The sequence below is a fragment of the Salminus brasiliensis genome, chromosome 20 (genome assembly GCF_030463535.1).
Source record: "Salminus brasiliensis chromosome 20, fSalBra1.hap2, whole genome shotgun sequence".
NCBI lineage: Eukaryota > Metazoa > Chordata > Actinopteri > Characiformes > Bryconidae > Salminus > Salminus brasiliensis.
Window position 1 is genome coordinate 8756859 of NC_132897.1, and position 18154 is coordinate 8775012.

At 41.4% G+C, this 18154-nt stretch overlaps 2 protein-coding genes across 6 annotated transcripts; one reads left to right on the forward strand and one right to left on the reverse strand.

The window, feature by feature from the left end:
- The first annotated feature begins 65 nt into the window (after nucleotides 1–65).
- nacc2 (NACC family member 2) lies at nucleotides 66–4643 on the forward strand. 5 transcript variants are annotated; one of them, XM_072665007.1, is made up of 5 exons: nucleotides 66–103; nucleotides 1077–2215; nucleotides 2343–2448; nucleotides 2687–2784; nucleotides 3048–4643. In XM_072665007.1, exons 1-5 carry the CDS (start codon nucleotides 99–101, stop codon nucleotides 3587–3589), a joined length of 1890 nt encoding a protein of 629 aa, XP_072521108.1. In that variant the 5' UTR covers nucleotides 66–98; the 3' UTR covers nucleotides 3590–4643. The 5 variants fall into 5 exon arrangements, with proteins under 5 accessions (XP_072521108.1, XP_072521109.1, XP_072521110.1 ...); XM_072665008.1 differs by lacking the exon at nucleotides 66–103 and adding an exon at nucleotides 468–682; XM_072665009.1 differs by lacking the exon at nucleotides 66–103 and having other exon boundaries at nucleotides 1034–1936; nucleotides 2039–2215.
- On the reverse strand, nucleotides 3881–15720 carry LOC140542360 (xenotropic and polytropic retrovirus receptor 1 homolog). Its single transcript, XM_072665309.1, has 15 exons — nucleotides 15637–15720; nucleotides 15421–15472; nucleotides 12636–12728; nucleotides 12349–12554; nucleotides 12117–12269; nucleotides 11952–12032; nucleotides 11009–11090; nucleotides 10713–10900; nucleotides 10445–10624; nucleotides 8951–9119; nucleotides 7731–7922; nucleotides 6266–6426; nucleotides 5137–5273; nucleotides 4731–4940; nucleotides 3881–4643 (listed from the first exon to the last, which is right to left on the reverse strand). The coding sequence occupies exons 1-15, from the start codon at nucleotides 15718–15720 to the stop codon at nucleotides 4577–4579; spliced, it is 2055 nt and encodes a 684-aa protein (XP_072521410.1). The 3' UTR covers nucleotides 3881–4576.
- Between the last annotated feature and the right edge of the window lie 2434 nt (nucleotides 15721–18154).

Genomic DNA, 18154 nt, shown 5'->3' on the forward strand with positions numbered 1-18154 from the left:
AGAGAAGGGGGAAAGAAAGGGGGGAAAGGGAAAAGGGAGAGAGAGCTCCTGATGGATTATGTGACTGCGCCTGTTTCAGTCTCGCCGAGGAGGTTGACATGAGGTGAATTTGCTCATTTCTCCCCCTTGCCCCCCCACCACCCCCCATCTTTTCTCTATCTCTCTCTTTCTCTCTTTTAGATGCTCTAATAAAAGTGAGCCATTGCTGTGCCTCTGCCTGTCTTTTGTCTCTATCGCACATGCATGCGTTTAACTCTGCAGGGCAATTATCCGCATCAGCCTCCCTCTCTCTCTCTCACACACACACTCTGTTCTTTCTTGTTCTCTCTCTCTCTCACTCTCTCTCCCCCTCTCTCACTCCATGTGTCCTTAAATGACTTTCTCTCAGTCTCCCTCCCTCCCTCCCCCTCTCTCCCCCGTCTCTGTGTCTGTGCCTATAGCCTCTCTCTCCCTCTCTGTGACATACAGTAGATGGTGCATCGATTGCACACAGACGCTCGCTTTCCCTCTCTCTCACTAGGAAGTCCTGTGCAGGGAGGAGAGGACGGATTGAGAGACATCTCTCTCTCTCGCGCTCTCTCACCCTCTCTCTCTCTCCCTTTCTCGTTCTCCTTCGTTCTGCCAAGCTAATGTGAGGAAGCTGTCTGCCTTCTCTCCCGTCTCGGAGGATTCTGCTGTAGAGGTCAGGTAGTGGGGTGGTGGGACAGGGGAGGGAGGGAGGGGAGGGCAGGGTTGGTGGGTCAGTTTGCAGCTTCTACTTCTTCTGCTGAATACTCCTGCCAAGCTTAGTCAGAGTTACCAAACATGTAGACTGTGCTAATGCTGGGGGGGGAGAGAGAGAGGAAGGCATTTGGTAGGGGAGCTGCTGCTCTTCAGCATTTCTCCTCCAGGTTGCTTTTTTTTTCTTTCTTGCCTGGTTCAGTCGTCCTTCGTGATTCAGAGAGCTAGCATCATGCCAAGTTCTTACTTTTGGGAACGGGGTCAATTCCTGTTGTTTTCTTGTGTAAGCTGCAACTTTTTTGTTCCCCCTCCTTGCCCTTTGCATTGATGCTTTTTCTGTGTGGACCCTTCTGCAGATGTCCACTGGGGAAGTCCTCTCTCTACATCCTGTGGAGATCTGAAGCCGGCGTGATGTCTCAGCTCCTGCACATGGAGATCCCCAACTTCGGCAGCGCGGTGCTGGACAGCCTGAACGAGCAGCGGCTGCTGGGCCAGCACTGCGATGTGGCCATCATGGTCAACGGTCAGGCCTTCAAGGCCCACCGGGCCGTGCTGGCCGCCAGCAGCCTCTACTTCCGCGACCTCTTCAGCGACAGCAGCCAGGCCCTGTTCGAGTTGCCCTCGTCCGTGGCACCGTCCTGCTTCCAGCAGATCCTGTCCTTCTGCTACACGGGTAGAATGACTGTGACTGCTTCCGACCAGTTGATGGTCATGTACACAGCGGGCTACTTGCAGATCCAGAACATCGTAGAGCGCGGCATGGACCTGATGTTCAAGGCCAACGCTCCGTTCTGTGACTCGCAGACGTCTGCCGTGGACGATCCACCCAGCCCGAACAACAACAACAACAACTCCTCTCTGTTGCTAGGCGACCAGCCCACGGCCGTCTGCAAAATCAAGGAGGAGAAGCTGGAGACCCCGGTGTGCGCTCAGAGCGGGGAGCTCAAGCAAGCCGAGGACGATGCCAAGGGACTCAGGAGTAGGTCTTCCAGGGGTAGCACGCTTTTTTACACCAGTGGGCTGGGGAACGGGACCCTAAGTGTGGTCCACCCGTATGAGCACTCATCCAGAGATCACTCCAGCCCCGGGGCATCCAGCCTGCCCACCACTGACAGCCCCACGTCCCATCAGAATGAGGAAGAGGACTTTGAAGATGACTCATACGACAACCTTACCAGCGGGAAGATCTATGGTGTCTCGGCCAGTCTCTATGGCAGTAAATGTCATGATGGATCAAGTTCTAATATAGACTTGTCTGAACATTTGGGATTAAGCACCCCCATGACTTTTTGTGTATCTGTCTCTCCTCTCCTCCTAGTGCACGAGAAGATGGAGGTGTCCTCCCTGCCTCCGTCTCTGGAGAGCCGTTTCTGCGTACTGCTTGGAGGGGACAGGGAAGCTTTGCCAGCCGGACTTATCAGCCAGATCGGGTACCGCTGCCACCCAGCCCTCTACACAGAGGGAGATCCAGGAGAGAGACTCGAGCTGATTGCAGGTAAGGCCTATCCTATACGTTATTTGAGAAAGAGCTGATCAACTGACTGAGTAGGCTAGCATACTTCATGATGACACATTTGGAGAGCTGGAGCCTCATTGTTTCTCTCTCGTTGGTGTTGTGAAAGGATCTGGTGTGTTTATGACACGTGGGCAGCTGATGAATTGCCACTTGTGCGCCGGGGTCAAGCACAAAGTCCTGCTCCGGCGCCTGCTTGCTGCATTTTTTGACAGGTCTGTAGAAGGACAGCACTCACGCTTAAAGCATGTAGGTCTGCAGCAATTTGATTATATAAACACCTGTGAAAATACTCAGATAAGTCGGACATTTTAGAATGTGGACCCATGTGCAGTCAGTCTCTGCAAATTAGACTTTCAAAGAATCAGAGTGGTGTATGTGATGAATGCTGCTGTTGTGGAAATGTTTAGTGCTTGTGCCCCCCCGTGGCTGACTGTGGTATCACAATTGCAGGAACACGCTGGCTGACAGCTGTGGGACAGGCATCCGCTCCTCCAACTGCGATCCAAATCGCAAACCTCTGGACAGCCGCATACTAAACACAGTTAAACGTGAGTCAGCGTTGACCTTCTCTTAAGCTTATACAGCAAACCTGCATGTGCATGCATTTATCTTGCCTCAACTCCCAGGATTTAGTTAACGGAATTACAAGCTTGGGTATAACACAAATTTTAGTATACTTTGGTCAAAATGTGAGAATCATATACCATAGACTACATCCTGGGTGCTCTGCTGAAGCCTAACTTGCATGCTTGACACTGGAATTAACAGCTGGCTGCTATTTCTTCTTTTGTTTCTACCCCCTTTCCTCAAGTGTATTGCCAGAACTTTGCCCCCAACTTCAAGGAGAGCGAAATGAACGTGATCGCCGCAGATATGTGCACGAACGCCCGTAGGGTTCGCAAGCGCTGGTTGCCCAAGATCAAGTCCATGCTCCCGGAGGCTATTGAGGCATACCGGGGCTCCGTGGTGCTGGGCCAGGTGGACGGAGTGACCCAGCCGAGCCCTTCCTTCCCCTTCGAGTCCGACTTTAAACACTTGGCCCAGTCGAACCTGACTCTGGAGCAGCACCTCTATGGGGACTGCAGAGAGACACTGAGAAACGGTCACTTCCCTGGAGCGGCCATTGAGGAAAGAGCCAGCACGGAGACGGGCAAAGCTGACCCGTTGCGAGCACGGCCTGGGGACAACCCAGAGGATGTGGCAGCAAGGCATCTGGAGGGCTCAGAGAGAGCAGGAACTGTCCTCACTCTCAACCCGGCCAGCAAGAGAGCGGACGGGGATGGAGCAGGCAGCAGTCCCAAAAGCCAGCCGGAAGAACACAGTGGAGAGAGACCCCTGGTAGATGACCAGTGAGTCCTAATTACTTCAAGCCACTCTAACCCGGTCTACTCTTCGACCAAACAGGACTACCACCACTAATTACATGGATTATGCCACTTAAATATCAATACCATGCCAAACTGCGCTGCACGATGAGGGGAAAATGGACATGCAATAGTTTCCCTGGATATATCAAAAGAACTTCAATGCCAAATACACCAATCTGCATAGAGCTGTAAGCGATAAAGCAGTCATTTTATCATAAGTAATACTCTTTCTATTACCCACATACAAAAACACACACATATACTAAACACACACACACACATAAATGCATTCACACATGCTAACATCCTACAGGCTGGGTTGTTATGAATGTGATGCTCAGCATTTTACTGATTACTACACACACACACACACACACACCATACAAATGGTTCATGGACCACTGCATGGAAAGGAAAGAAACAAGCAAAGGACAATGCACCTGTTCATTAACACAATATACATGCTTCAAATATCAGAGCTACAGTGCTGGGTTTGGACTATAACAGGAGGAGAGCAGAGAGAGGGCTGCTTTAGTGAAAAAGAGCTGACTAGGGGACTGCTGACGTGAACACAGAGTAGGAAGCAGAACAGAGAACAACAGTCCTCTGGAGAGAGAAATGCTGGACTCTCACTTTCTCCTCCCATGCTCTTTTTTTCCTCTCTATTCGCTCGGGCTCAAGCTGCTGTATAGTACATGCTTGCCTGATTTTTGCATATCAGCTGGTCTGGAAAAATTGAAATACTGATGGTTTTAGAAATGAAATAAAGGACAGTATTATTTTGAGGGACATATTGGTCTTGCTGCTTATATGTATGTATTAAAGTATTTAACAAAAAATGGAATACGACAGTCCAGTAATAAGTCCAGCAGAATTGCGATGTATTGATTAATGGGGAGGTTAGACTCTCATTAACATTCCATATTATTAATTACCTAATGTAGTTTCATCTACATGTACACACGTCTTTCCTTTATGGACTCAGCTCTGGCTCCTTCTCTGGGTTCTCTATGGGTAAGTTTGTCTCCTCAAATCTTGGTCTGCAAAAAAAGAAACCACTTTATTGTCTATTTCTATTCTATACATATAGTAGAGGTAAGCTTATGTCATGTAAGGCAAGCAGTCACCTTAAAAATCTGAAAGGTAAGCAAGTTGATTTATGGTGTGAAGTACTGGTAGCATGGTGATCGTTATCTAGCTCATCCTGGTCCATCAGCGTCTCCTGGAGGAACTGCTCTGGCAGGTTGACAGGGAAATCAAAATCCCGAACGGCTCGACACTGCTCACAGTTTTTGAGATGTTCGTTCTCTAGTCGAAAGAGGTTCCAGATAGAACGCCTGCAGAATGGAGTAAAACCAACTTGAAAAGGTCTCTACATCCATCACAGTCCCTACATTAAAGGTTCATTCTCGCAACACCAGGTTTAAAAATCGTACATTGACACTGCTGTCAGATTTGTTTCCAGCATCTTTATTAAGAATCAATACACTGAGTGGCTCTGCACTTTTTTCACTTTAGAAAGGCAAATCTAACCTGAGGACCTCCAGTGGAGCCAGTACAGCACTAGCAGAAGCAGCAGCAGCTGAATCCTTCATCTGAGCCAGGAGGATATTTATAGCCCAGGAGATCCGCAGTAGCACATCTGCTAACATGGCTGCATAGTAATACACCTGAAAGAGACTCCAGTGTTTAAGTCAAAAACTAATCTGTAAAGTAAGGCTGGGAGATATGACTAAAAAACCATGAAGCATATTGCGAAATAGCAATATATGAAAGGATGAAAGCCTGAACAAAGTATAAAGTATCAGTACACCAGAAACACATGCTGGATATCTGAATAGTAAATGTTGTGTATCTAAGTACCACCTGCCTAATACTGCCGCCACAACAGAACTCCACAGGACCTCTGCACAAGACATTAGGAGCAGATCCTTTACGTCCTGTAAGCTGTGAGGTGGGGCCTCCATGGATTGTATCAATAAGCCTTAGGTGCCCATGACACTGTCGCCGGTTTACAGATTCTCCTTTCTTTGACCACTTTTGGCAGGTGCTAACCACTGCAAACCAGAAACTCTACAAGATGTTTTGGGGATGTTATGACCTAGTCATACAGACATCACAATTTGGGCCTTGTCAAAGTGTCCCAGATTCTTGCCCTTTTTTCCTACCTTCAAGAAGTGACTGTTCACTTGCTGCCTAATGTATCCCATCATTTGACAGATGCCACTGTAGATGAAGATAATTAATGTTTTTCACTTCACCATCTTTTTACACTGACTTCCATTAAGAGTTAAGTTTTAAGTTAAGAGATTTAAGTTTGTGTGATAATGCTGATGTACTTAGAAAAATAGCTCCTGACCAACTTTAACTGCTATGCAGATAAACCCTGAATGTATTAAAAGGCTCCATATTCATACTGTATCCCTACTATTTTACTCATGATTATTAATTGTTAGGCTAGTTTTACTTGTATTTAAGTAATTACCCCAGTTACTCAAATATGGGTTTAAGCTACTCTACCTATCTCTGTGTATACAATGCCATTTACATGAATCCATCAACATTCATTAAACATACATACTGGAGCATACTGCACTTTCCTCTAATATATCTGTAGTACATGTGCATGCAGACACACAAACCAACATAGGCTCTGTTCTACCTCTCTTGTGAATAACAGCTCCTTTTTTAGGAGGCCATTCCCTTGTAGCAGTCCCCAGTCCATCCTTAGGTCCCAGCTGACAGTCACTAACACACTCATACAGGTAGCCATGGCCCACAGGTACAGATACACACTCACTTCAGTAGCCAGGGCAGCTCTCACTAAACAAACACATAGATCATACTCATCAACTTTCACACTCGTTTTAAGGTTTCCTTACTACAAATCCCTATGATTACAGAAATAAAGGACATTTATGTGGGCCCACACATTACATTCTCACTCTCAAACTAAATCCCTAAACTATTTTCATAGCAATTCAACACAAGTCAACAACTATAACTAGTCAAGATCAAGACAAGACTGAAGACCATGACATACTTCTGTGTCAAGTCTATATCACAGCCTACAGCCTATGTGTAGCCACATACCCTATGCTTTACTGACCCACACAAAAATGTAAGTACACTGTAGCTTGACACAGAAGCAGAAATAAACCTTTAGTCTGAATGAGTCACGATTTAGTCAAAATCAGATGCCTAAAATGCAATATATTAGCCAAGACATGTTTAGTTTCCATACTGCTTCCTTATATATGCACTGAAGCTAACATGCCAATGTAGCTAATAGGTAGCGGAAGAACCTGAAAATCACTGAAAATCACTCTGGCTGACATAGACATCTATTATGTTAGCCTACTATTCATGATCAGGACCAATGACTTTAGAAAACATGGACACTGTGGTTCCATTCCCTTCTGTTCTATAGAAATAAGGCCAAAACTGTCTGCTATGTTGGCAAAATTGCAACCAGATTCTGCTCAGTAAAGACCAGAGGCAGAGCCAGGCTGGCATACATATTTGGAAGACCTGCCCCTTTTTTTCACAGACCAGGCGTGTCTCAGACCGCCTTTATTGAGCTTACAGCGCATTACAAGTTCCACTACAACTCAGCTACTCCATGTAATGAACAGAAAGTGTGTGTGATACAGGTCCTTCAGACTGTCTTTCTCTGCCAAGGCTGTCAATCACTTAATTCCTAAGTGTAACCTCAACTTCTTATGATACAGCATATTGGTTTAAAACTAATTCTTGGGGTAAAATAAAAAGTGGGAAAGTATTAACACAGGGAAAACTGTGTTACATTGGAGCTGGAAAGACAACAAAGGAGGACAAAATTAGATGGAAAATAGGCTGAGCTACACGTCATGCCATTGCGCTGTCCATGTTTTCTGCAGTCATTGATCAGAACTTTCAGAAGGTCAAAACTGACATTTCTGGTACTACCCACTAAATCTCAAAATGTGATATGTTGCATAAACAGAAAAAATAATCTTTCTAAACTATTTTCTTAATTATTCAGCAAAAACCAAAATATGTTTTTGTGCAGCTTCCTCCTACAGATTTTGCCCTGATCTGAAACTTTTCTGCAGAAACAATCTGCATTGCAGGTGAGATCACAGTACCTCTGGCTGTGTTGTAGAGGCTTGCGAAGGTGACCATGAGAAAAACAGTGGAGTATTTGCCAGCGTTCAGAAGGTGCAAGGTGTTACTACTGTCCCAGTACTGCCGTAGACACTGAGTGAACCTCAGCCATGGAGGGAAACACTGAATCAGACATGTGACTACTTTGCTCTGTCTCTCCCAGTCCAGATTCTCTAAAGAAAACACACACAGACAGATGAAAACACTTAGTGTAGTATTAATCTAGAACCTTATTTAGCAGCTCTGAAACAGTGCTACTCCTACTTTATATTATTCAGTCACAGTTATGTCATGTCTTGGAGTCCACTCTGAGATTTGTGTGCTTTTTTACACTGACAAGCCAAAACATTATAACATATATATATATATATATATATATATATATATATATATATATATATATATATATATAAATTATAATTATAAATATATATGCCTGATACAGAGTTGGTTCTTCTTGTGTCACCAAAACAGCTCACTCTATGAGACTTCTGAAGGAGCCTTGTGGTAGCAGACGTGCCAGCAGACCTGCAAGTTGCGAGGTGGGGCTGCCATGAACTGCACATCCTACAGATTAATGGTACCCAAAACAGGGTTTGTCAGACCCGGTGGTCTATGCTGTTCAAATGCTTGTGTGTTCATTGTAGGTGCTTTCAGTGGTGGACAGGGGTTAGCATTGGCACTCTGCAGACTGGTAAGGCACATTTATGGTTTGCACTTCATGGGGTCATGTTTGATAGGTACTATGTATTCCGTTGCTGTTTAAAATACATCTTAGAACTTGACAAGCGTCGTTGTTACAAGATACTCATTATTATTTGCTTCATCTATCTGCAAGTCATAATGTTTTGGCTCATGGGTGTAAAACAAAGTACATAATGATTTAAGACTGATATGTAAATGACCTGTGATTTCACTGTTCTTTATTGTGACCCATTTAAAAACAGTCCAGGCTGAAATATATGAAGCAAACCGTTATGTTTGGACTGGAACCATCAGTCTCATAAACTTTAGTGTGTGGATCAACCTATACGACATACAGGCAGTCCTGGGGGTGTGTTAATGGTTGATACATGGTGGCTTTAAAAGGCTCTATTTGTCCCGCATAGATTCTGTAGATTATATAAATATAGATTCGTTGTCCAATTAAATACACAAACAGCTGCATGGTTAGATCGGAGTGGTCTAGGGTTCCTCGTACCTTTATACAGAAAGCTCCCAGCCCACTGATCTTGCCAATTTATCTGAGAGGTGTAGAAGCACAGCATATCCCACAGGCTCAAGATGAAGGGGCTTAGACTGTTGAGCTGGTCAGCTAACCAGCACTCTGCAAACCCAACAGGCCGGAAAGGTGCTGTCAGGACTTTCCACTGTGGATGAACAGGAGTAGCAGTGGTGTCATAAAAAGACACTGTTAACATTAAAGGGGAATTTTAGTTTAATTTATATTAGAACTATTTTTGTAATGCAAAAGAACCAGTGAACCTACACATGAATAGTTTGTGTAGTTTATATGCAATGTTGAAGATTTAATGAGGAGAGAGCATTCCTCAACTTCCCAAGCTAGCAACAATCATATAAAGACACTGCACACAAACCAAACATGTGTGTTTATCTGAGATTGTTTGTTTTATGTACTCTGGCCCTACAATTGCATATAATTGTATGCAAGCGTTCTGACACTCTTGGTCAAATTACACATTTTGTATTTTTTTTCATTATAAATTGCGGTTCACACAGCTTCAGTCACAAACCAAACATAAAACACAATATTTCTAGTGAATCCTAATGTACAGTTATGGCAAAGGGTCAGATTCTGTAAACATGGTCCCAGACCTTGATTAGCAAATCAGGCTATAAGAAGACAGCCAAGTTTACGGGATCTGAAATAACCGCTTATATGCTGGTAAGAAAGGCCCCACATGAACCTGCAGGAAGTCTTGGCTGAGTCAAGAGTGGTGGTGCACTGTTTCACTATGCAGTGCTGCTTGCATAAATATAATCTTCATAAAAGAGTCATTAAAATAAAACTTTACCTATGAGCTTGAACTCAAAATTTTAAGTATTGTAGGGAACATCTAGACAAGCCAGATTAGTTAGGGAAACAAATGTTCTGAACAGATGACATTTGACACAATTAGAATTGTATGTTGGCAAGAACCTAGTGTCATCTGGTATTACAATACTGGGGTTACCATTTAATATACAGCAATGTACACCAATCAGCCATAATTTAACACTAGTTGAATTGAAAAGCATTTTTTATTATCTTCATTATTATTATTATTATTATTATTATCATCTGTCAAGAAGTGGGATATATCAGGCAGCAATTAAAGATGAACTGTTACTTCTGATATATCAATATTTCCTTACACCTGGCAACAATTTGTTTGGAGAAAAAAGGAACAGTGTTTCATAAAAAGACATGTTGGATATGTCAAAAATATTGTGTTATGTTTGATTGGATGCTGTATTTACTTTATTTCCATATAAAAGGAAAATGACTGTATGTGTCACCTGTCCAAGGGTGTCCAAATTTTCACACACAACTGAATATAAAGACAACAGAAAGTATAGAGAAAAAGGGGACTTGTGTAGATTTGGAATATAACTGATATTTATAGTTATATAATTTATGACTTTTGCTGTGATCACAAAGCCCTAGCATGAGATCTGCCATGTCACATCTCACCATCACAGCCAGGAGCCAGCGACGAGAACGAGAGTGACAAGTTGGGGTGGGGTTTAACAGCAGGAGCAGCAGCAGACTGTGGAAGAACATGGGGTGGAGCTGCTGAGAGACTGACAGGAATGAAGGATGTAGACACGCCAGCATGCTAGCACACCAACATACAGCCAGACACCCTGCCACCTATAATGAACACAAAGAACATCAGCACGTCTGCTTTCACTGCTACGTGATGGTGATGATACGACGGAAGTAATTCTGAGCTCATCACCTCTAAAACATGTTGATGTGATAAGTGATGTCTGGGATCCAGCTCAAAGATAAGGACGTGATTGATTCCAGATCTTCTCCAGCAACACATGCTTAGTGCCATGAGATACAGGAACTTAATCAGTAGAAAGCTCCCTCTGTACAGCTGGAGGAGTGGCTTCAGGTGCTCTAGGGGGGATCTGTTCCACACTTGCACACATAGATGAGCATTAGAAAGCCATTGAATGGTGAGATATGAATTCTAAAGCAGTATGAAGTTATTTTGGGGTAATATGGATTTAGCGTAGTCCTACTAACCTTCAAAGGCAATTAAAGTTAGCAGAGCCATCAGAAGGCCACAGGTGACTCCGATCCGAAAGGTTATCCACTGTCCAGCTGTCTTTGCATGAATGAAAATACACAGTCTTAGAGTGCCAGAGGTTTCATTTAGCAGTCCATAAAGGATTTATTATAGACAATTTCTCTGTCACCTTATTTTATTAAAGTCTTGTCATACACACACATACACTGATCAGCCATAACACTATCATCACTAACAGGTGAAGTAAAAAAAACATCTTCAACTACAGTGGAATCAGTCAGGGTGGATATATTAGGCAGCAAGTGAACAGTCAGTTCTTAAAAGTGTTGAAAGCAGAAAAATGGGCAAGTGTAAGAATCTGAACCACTTTAACAAGAACCATTTGTGCTGGCCAGATGTCCGGGTCAGAACATCTTCACTGATGTGATCCATGGAGGTCCCACCTCATATCTACAGGACCTAAGAGATCTGCTGCTAACGTGCCAGATACCACAACACGCCTTCAGATGTCCATGTCTCAAATGCTCGGATCTGTTGTGCCGGCACACGGGGGGCCAACTCAATATTAGGCAGGTGGTATTAACGTTATGATGATGGTGGTATTAATGTTCAATGATCAAAGTTGTAAACTCTATTTTACATTTTACCGTTATTCTACTAAAATAACACTTTAATTAATATTTCAGGTGTTGACCGAACAGAGCAGTATTTGAAACATACTGGGGTTCATGACCTCAATACAACCTTTATACAACATTGTAATTTTTGGGTAACATAGCTTATAATTGTCATAATTCATAATTAAAAAGTCATTAATAATTAAAAGTTATAATTGAGTAACTAATCCAGCCTGTCTCATATCTCAAAGTCAAGATTCTTAGGTAATGGCCCATTGAAAAACATTCAAAATTTATGATCAACAGATATTTTACTTCTTACCTGTTTTGTTGCCCTTGGTGGGACTCTAAGCCTTCTTATAGCTTTCTGTTTTTTGCCGCCCTCAAGCTGAATCATGAATGTCTATGGAGTTCAATTCATAGGAACAATGGGACATTTCAGGTAATGTTTCAATTAAAAAAGCAATTTAGTCAGCAACCTTCTCACCTCCAGTCTAAACATCATTTGCCCACAGCAGTTCCTTTCTGTGTACAGGAAAGAAGTGTCCAGTCTTTCAGTCTTCCACTGTAAGCCATGCTCACATGCAAATTTTGCATCATACTTTTTGGTGATCTTATAAAAACCTTGGTAGTTCAGTTCCTGTGATCACAAAATGATAGCCATTGAGAAATCCTGTACAAAAATGACAAAAAATACATTACACTTCAGAGATGTTTACCTGGTAGCTTTGGAGAAAGGCCAGACTTAGATAGACTTCCCCAACAGCCATTTTGAGTTTACGAAGTTCTGTGTTTTTCCTGAGCATAGGTCCGTAGGCCGGTGAGTGGACTTCGACACATTTATCCCCTCCCATTTCTTGACCAGAACTATCCAGAGCAACGATTCCAAACAAGACCAGCTTCTGTTTTCCCTCTTTCAACTTTTCTAAAAAAATAAGAAAAATCACATTAAAATTTGGTGAATTATTAAAAGAGCTCCATTGTTTGAGACGTAGGAGCAGCCTACCTGAATAGAAGCTGTTCACCTTCATGAGCTCTCTGTCGCATCTGTTGAAGAACTCCTCATGCTCTGGCTTTACCTGCTTTTGATGACTGTGGTCTGCAAATATTTCACTGATGTTAACTCTTTACTCCATGGTGTGCCATATAAAAACAAGAACTTCCTAAGAATAATGTTCAATGTACTCTTTTTTTTATTTGGACAAGAAATCTGCTGTTCTGACCACAGGCCTTCTTGCTGCAGTCTGTTCTTCTGTTTTCATATGAGGTTGAGGCCTTGCTTTTAAAGTGATCTGTGTGTATAATTGATTATAAGTCATAGTCTGTGGGAATTTACATTCTTTTCTCATAACTGAGACACAAGTATATGCTATGGGTTTTTAATAAAATGAAAAAAAGAACTGTTCCCATAATCAAAAAGGTCATTTTTGGGTCATTTTTACAATTTGTTATAGTCCAAGTTGACATTTTTGTCAATATAATTTTCTCAATACTTTAACGAGACATCAAATGAATCACATGCCTGATTTTTCTTCTCTAAGGTCATGAGTTCCCTCGCCATTATAACAATGTGAACCCTGTCAGGTAAGGATGACACCATGGTTCCATTTTAGTCCTCTCTTCTAGGAACTGGGGTCACATTTCAGCTAGAGTTCATGGGCGCCTATTTCAGCATTTCACCTGCTGTTCCAGATTGGGACTGAAGTCTGGTGCTTTTGCTGGTCAGTCACAGTGTGGCAGGGCTGAACCAACCACACACAGATATGGACCAATAGAAGCTATGCTACATTTGTCATCTCAGAACATGGGCGTGTTGGTGGTGTGTTTGAGTATGAAGTGTAAAGTTAATGTAGCTAATTTTGGTCCAGGGAGCTCACTTCTCACAACTTAATATGTACCCCCCCCCCAAAGTGCATTACAACTGATAGCAACACCAATTTACTGCTTTTAAAAAAAGTACTAAATATCTATTGACATAGTTAAAGAACCAAGATTTGGTTCCAGATTTCTCCTTGATACCCAAAGTTAAAAGCAGCTGGAGCCTGAGAGAGCACAAATGGTCTCTCTATCCCTCACATCACATAGATGCACTTAAGCTGATGCATCACAGCTGGGTACCTGGCGCTTTCCTCCGAGTGCACTGGTTGCCCAGTGATGTTGCATCGGTGGCAGTTCGAATAGAGTCTAGAGTTGTATTTAAATGTATTATTATTTTTTTAATGAGAAATTATTTTTAAAAATAATAAGAATTTCTGGAATGTTACATCCACCAGCAGCTTACCGGATTCAGCTTGACTTTGGTTAGACAAACTGTATTAGATTATTAGATAATAACTACACATTTTACAAATATTTGGAAATGGTTACAGGAGCACATTAAACCCGTATATAGCTACATAATCACTACTGTTGTATAAATGGTACTGGTATTAACTCTGACATTCTGCATAAGCAAATCTTCACTGCCACAGGAAACAGCTTTTTCATGGTTGTTTTAAGAAGATGCCTATTATATATAATACATCTTAAAAGCACTTTAAGAAAAATGTTCCCCAAAGACAAATCAGTGGGATTCCATCAGTGCACGGTACAATTAATAGACTTAAGTGATCCAGACAGATCTAGTCAGCTTAAAAGGCTGAAAACTACTTCTAAATGCATGTGATTTAAAATGTAAATCACTGTGCTAAATATGGAAGGCTATTTGAATAGTATTTTTAAGAATATGTTGCTACTGATCACTTATATTGTGATAAAATCATGTATTGTGAAAATGTCTTTAAATATTGTGTTTATAATATTTTACCATATTGTCCATCCCAAGTAAAGGATGACTTTTACAGGACAAATTGCTCCTTTTTGTTTTTATAGATAGATAGATAGATAGATAGATCACTTTATTTATCCCACAGGGAAAGTCAGTTTTTACAGCAGCAAAATCAAACAAGAGAGCAGCATGATAGAGGCATAAAAGCGTAAAAAGTGTAAAAACAAAAGTGTAAAAAAAGTGTAAAAAAAAGTGTAACAATCTTTACAGTGTATGTTTGTTTGGAATTAAAAATTCTCCAATTATTTTAGGGCATTATTTCTATTTATTGGCTGAATTTATTTTAACGTAAGGCTTGGTGTTTTTCAACCTGATTAATACATAAATTAAGCAAATATGAATTAAGCAAACAACAGTAACAACTAATTGTTCCTGAGAATTCTGTATTATTATTTTTTTCCTCATTTTTGTAATCAACTAAACATATAATTTGACTGAGTGCCCACACTTTTGCACTCAACTGTATATATCATAATCCATGCAGTAAACGTAAGAAAAACAATATACCCTGTAAATAATTACAATTAGTTACAACCCACACATATTATCTATTCCACTCTCTCCTCTAATAGGGGCTTACTTCAGTAAGCTCATTAATCATTAATTGGTCCTGTATTAGCTCTGGTATTGTGAGAATATGTTGTGCAATGATAAGTTGTGGGAGGTGTTCAGTTACACTGAGAATAATTTATGAGATTATTGCATTGTCTTATTAAAGGGCCGTAAATTGTGCTGTGACGGGTGTTGTTAGCGTATCCAGAGAGGACAGGGTTTAGCCTCTAACTTCAGAACCCTGTGCAGTGAGCTGAAAGTCAGCTCAGTATTATACATTATTACAGTACACATTAGCATATGCATTTGAATACTTATTATTGTTTAGGTTCTAAGCATTTGCTGCATAACAGGTGCATAATCGTACATGCGGTACATTTTGTAAAACGGTGCATTCATTAATATCACTTACTGTTGTATAACACGGCATGTTTGTCTCCCTTGCTAAGTATGGAATTCAGGGCCTGAAATGAAAAAGGCTGTTTATCTTCGTTATAGTGACAAATGTAGGCTTAAACAAGCAGAACATTCAAAAACCTGCTAGTTAATTGAGGGATTGATTGATCTAAGAATACACACACTGAGATACACTTCAAAATCTGAACCTAATGACTAGATGACAACCTACCTCATAAGAAACGTACTGCTTCCTCCACTCTGGAATCATCTGAGCCGTCAGATGTTCTGAGAAGCTCATATGAGTTACTGACATTTTTGCGAAAAGTCAGTGTAGCAAAGTTAGTGTGTTTCACAACAACACAGAGAGAGAGAGAGAGAGAGAGAGAGAGAGAGAGAGAGAGAGAGAGAGAGAGAGAGAGAGAGAGAGAGAAGGAGGTGGGCACAAAGGCTGTTACAGAGCGAGAGCACAAAGAATTACTACTCTCATCTATAATTCATCAACTCATCTCTTCATTTAAACAACCTTGGTCAACTAACTCTAGCAACAGTCTTGGTTCCTATATGGTTCTCGATTTAGACGTTTGGTGCTAGTGAAAATCTATAATCGTACAGAACTGTTAAAATACATGGAAGTTCTTTAAACTTTAATCAGGTTCTTCACAGCTGGACATTCAGTCTATAAAAATGGTCATTTTAATTCCTGGTTCTCAAAGTTAAGTCCAAGGACCTCCACACTTGGACATAACCTCCCTAACCAACGTATAACGGAAGTCTATGTAAAGATGTTGTTCCGAGTCATTTTGGAACATTTCTATTGGTTCATACATCATGAAAGGCTGACACTGTTTAACAGACTAGGGAGTAATGGATGGTTTGGAAAGATGGGTCCATGTTCATAATAAAGGGTCTCTGAAAGGTTTTGAATGCTGGAATTATAAGAATATTTCTTTCTGAGAGAACAGATCGTTTCCAGTGTGTAGTTTTTAATTTCCTGAAGAGTTTCTGTTCTTCCAGAGCTTGAGGATGATTTTCTTGGCATTTGCAAGGGCAGTGAGTGTGGGGTATAGTGTGCCTTCTGCCCAATACATTAAATTAGGCAAATAAACAGTAAAATGTGCTTATAAAAATGTAAAGAAGTAAGTTCTCTATAAATTATTTTCTCTTAGACAACAAACTACTTACAATTTGACCACAAGTGCCCAAACCTTTTGCACTCAGCTGTATGAGGATACAGGATACAGCCTATTTTGAGGTTTTGGGTTGTACTCAAAATAAATTTGGGGGAGGATTCATGGCATTTTACTCACTAGGAAGGGATGCCTGATTGCTGATTTAAGGAACCATTCTTAAAGGTTTTTTTTGTTTGTTTTTTTTTCAGGGAAGCAAAAGTGGCTGTTGTACTGCAGGTGTGTTTAATTAAAAAAATAAACAGTCCAGTTACAGAAAAGTTCCTCAAGGCAAGGTCCAGAACTTCATTACATTTAACTTGCAGGAGCCTAGCTGTTATATAAGCGTTTTATTTAGCTAGCTAGCTGGTAAACAACGGAATGTCAAGTAAAATTACAATTCAGTATGTTTCAACAGTATTAATTAGCACTTCATTTCACACTAAACTGGACGAATGATAAATAACGTTCCTTTATTTAAGTAAGCCTTTAAAAAATGACCTTATAATAGTTATGGAGCTTAATAATGGTATCTATCGTTGTGCTGCTCCACGTGACTGGTGCTACTGCCTTTAATAATCCCCAGTCTGTGAGCATTATGAGACATACTGGTTTACTGCTGACCGTGGCAAGAATAAAAAGGTACCCGTCTGTCCTTTCCTGACTTAAAGCTCAGGTTTTTCCACTCTACGTTTCTCTCTGTAGAGCTGACATGTGAATGAACTTCCCTTTGACTGGCTTTCTTCACCCAACCGCTCCGACATTCCCGCGTCTTCCCTGTTTGCGTTTTACCTTTCTCGAGCCACTGCGCGCGTCATAATGCTCGGAACTGATTGGCTGAGTGGCGTCACGTGTAATATTCAATTAACGCATTCGATTGGTCTGTGAGTTTCCTGGCCCGCTACACCTGTACCGTAAAGACCAGAAGAGGTACGCCTCAACCAATTCAATAGTTCTTAATAGTTTATCGGTTATAGGCCTGTGTCTGGAGTCTGCCTATTAGTAACCTCTGTTCTACAGCATCAGCTCTATTTAGCATCTATACGTTTAACGATTAATGGGCTGCTACGTGAAAAAAATAATAATTTGACTGTTTTCAATTTTTTTTTTGTTTTGTTTTGTCTATCTAAGATCATTATGAACAAGCCCTCTGTAACGTGCCCTGAATGTTTTATTCCCATAATAACTCATATCAAGCCTCACTGGTTCAACCTAAAAATACTTGAAAACACTAGCTGACCTTTATGCTGTGTAAAACTTTAATAATTTTAGTAGACTATTAAAAATCATGTTTCCGTGGATCCTTTTCAGAACCTAGACGGCTCCATAACATCATCCTGGTCTGAATGAAAGTGTCTAGGTGGTCCACATCTGTTTCCTGGAAGCATGGATGAAAGAGACCAATAAGCCTTCTCAACAATCCCTCTCAAATGATGACCTGGTTGTCGTATATGCTTATTTCATCTTCAGATTACAAGCACACCCTGTGGACCAGTGGAAAAACAATGCAGATGACCAAACACCCTCTTTACCCTCTCTCACACCACTGCAGCTACAAACCTGATTTGAAAGAATTCTTGA

Coding starts and splice junctions, on each gene's coding strand:
- LOC140542360 (XM_072665309.1), bottom strand. CDS start 15,720: ATGTCAGTAACTCATATGAGCTTCTCAGAACATCTGACGGCTCAGATG. Junction 12,555..12,635: donor GGTGAACAGCTTCTATTCAG/GTAGGCTGCTCC, acceptor TTATTTTTTTAG/AAAAGTTGAAAGAGGGAAAA. Junction 4,941..5,136: donor GCTCCACTGGAGGTCCTCAG/GTTAGATTTGCC, acceptor TCCATTCTGCAG/GCGTTCTATCTGGAACCTCT.
- nacc2 (XM_072665006.1), top strand. CDS start 1,048: ATGCTTTTTCTGTGTGGACCCTTCTGCAGATGTCCACTGGGGAAGTCC. Junction 2,216..2,342: donor GAGACTCGAGCTGATTGCAG/GTAAGGCCTATC, acceptor GTGTTGTGAAAG/GATCTGGTGTGTTTATGACA. Junction 2,785..3,047: donor CATACTAAACACAGTTAAAC/GTGAGTCAGCGT, acceptor CCTTTCCTCAAG/TGTATTGCCAGAACTTTGCC.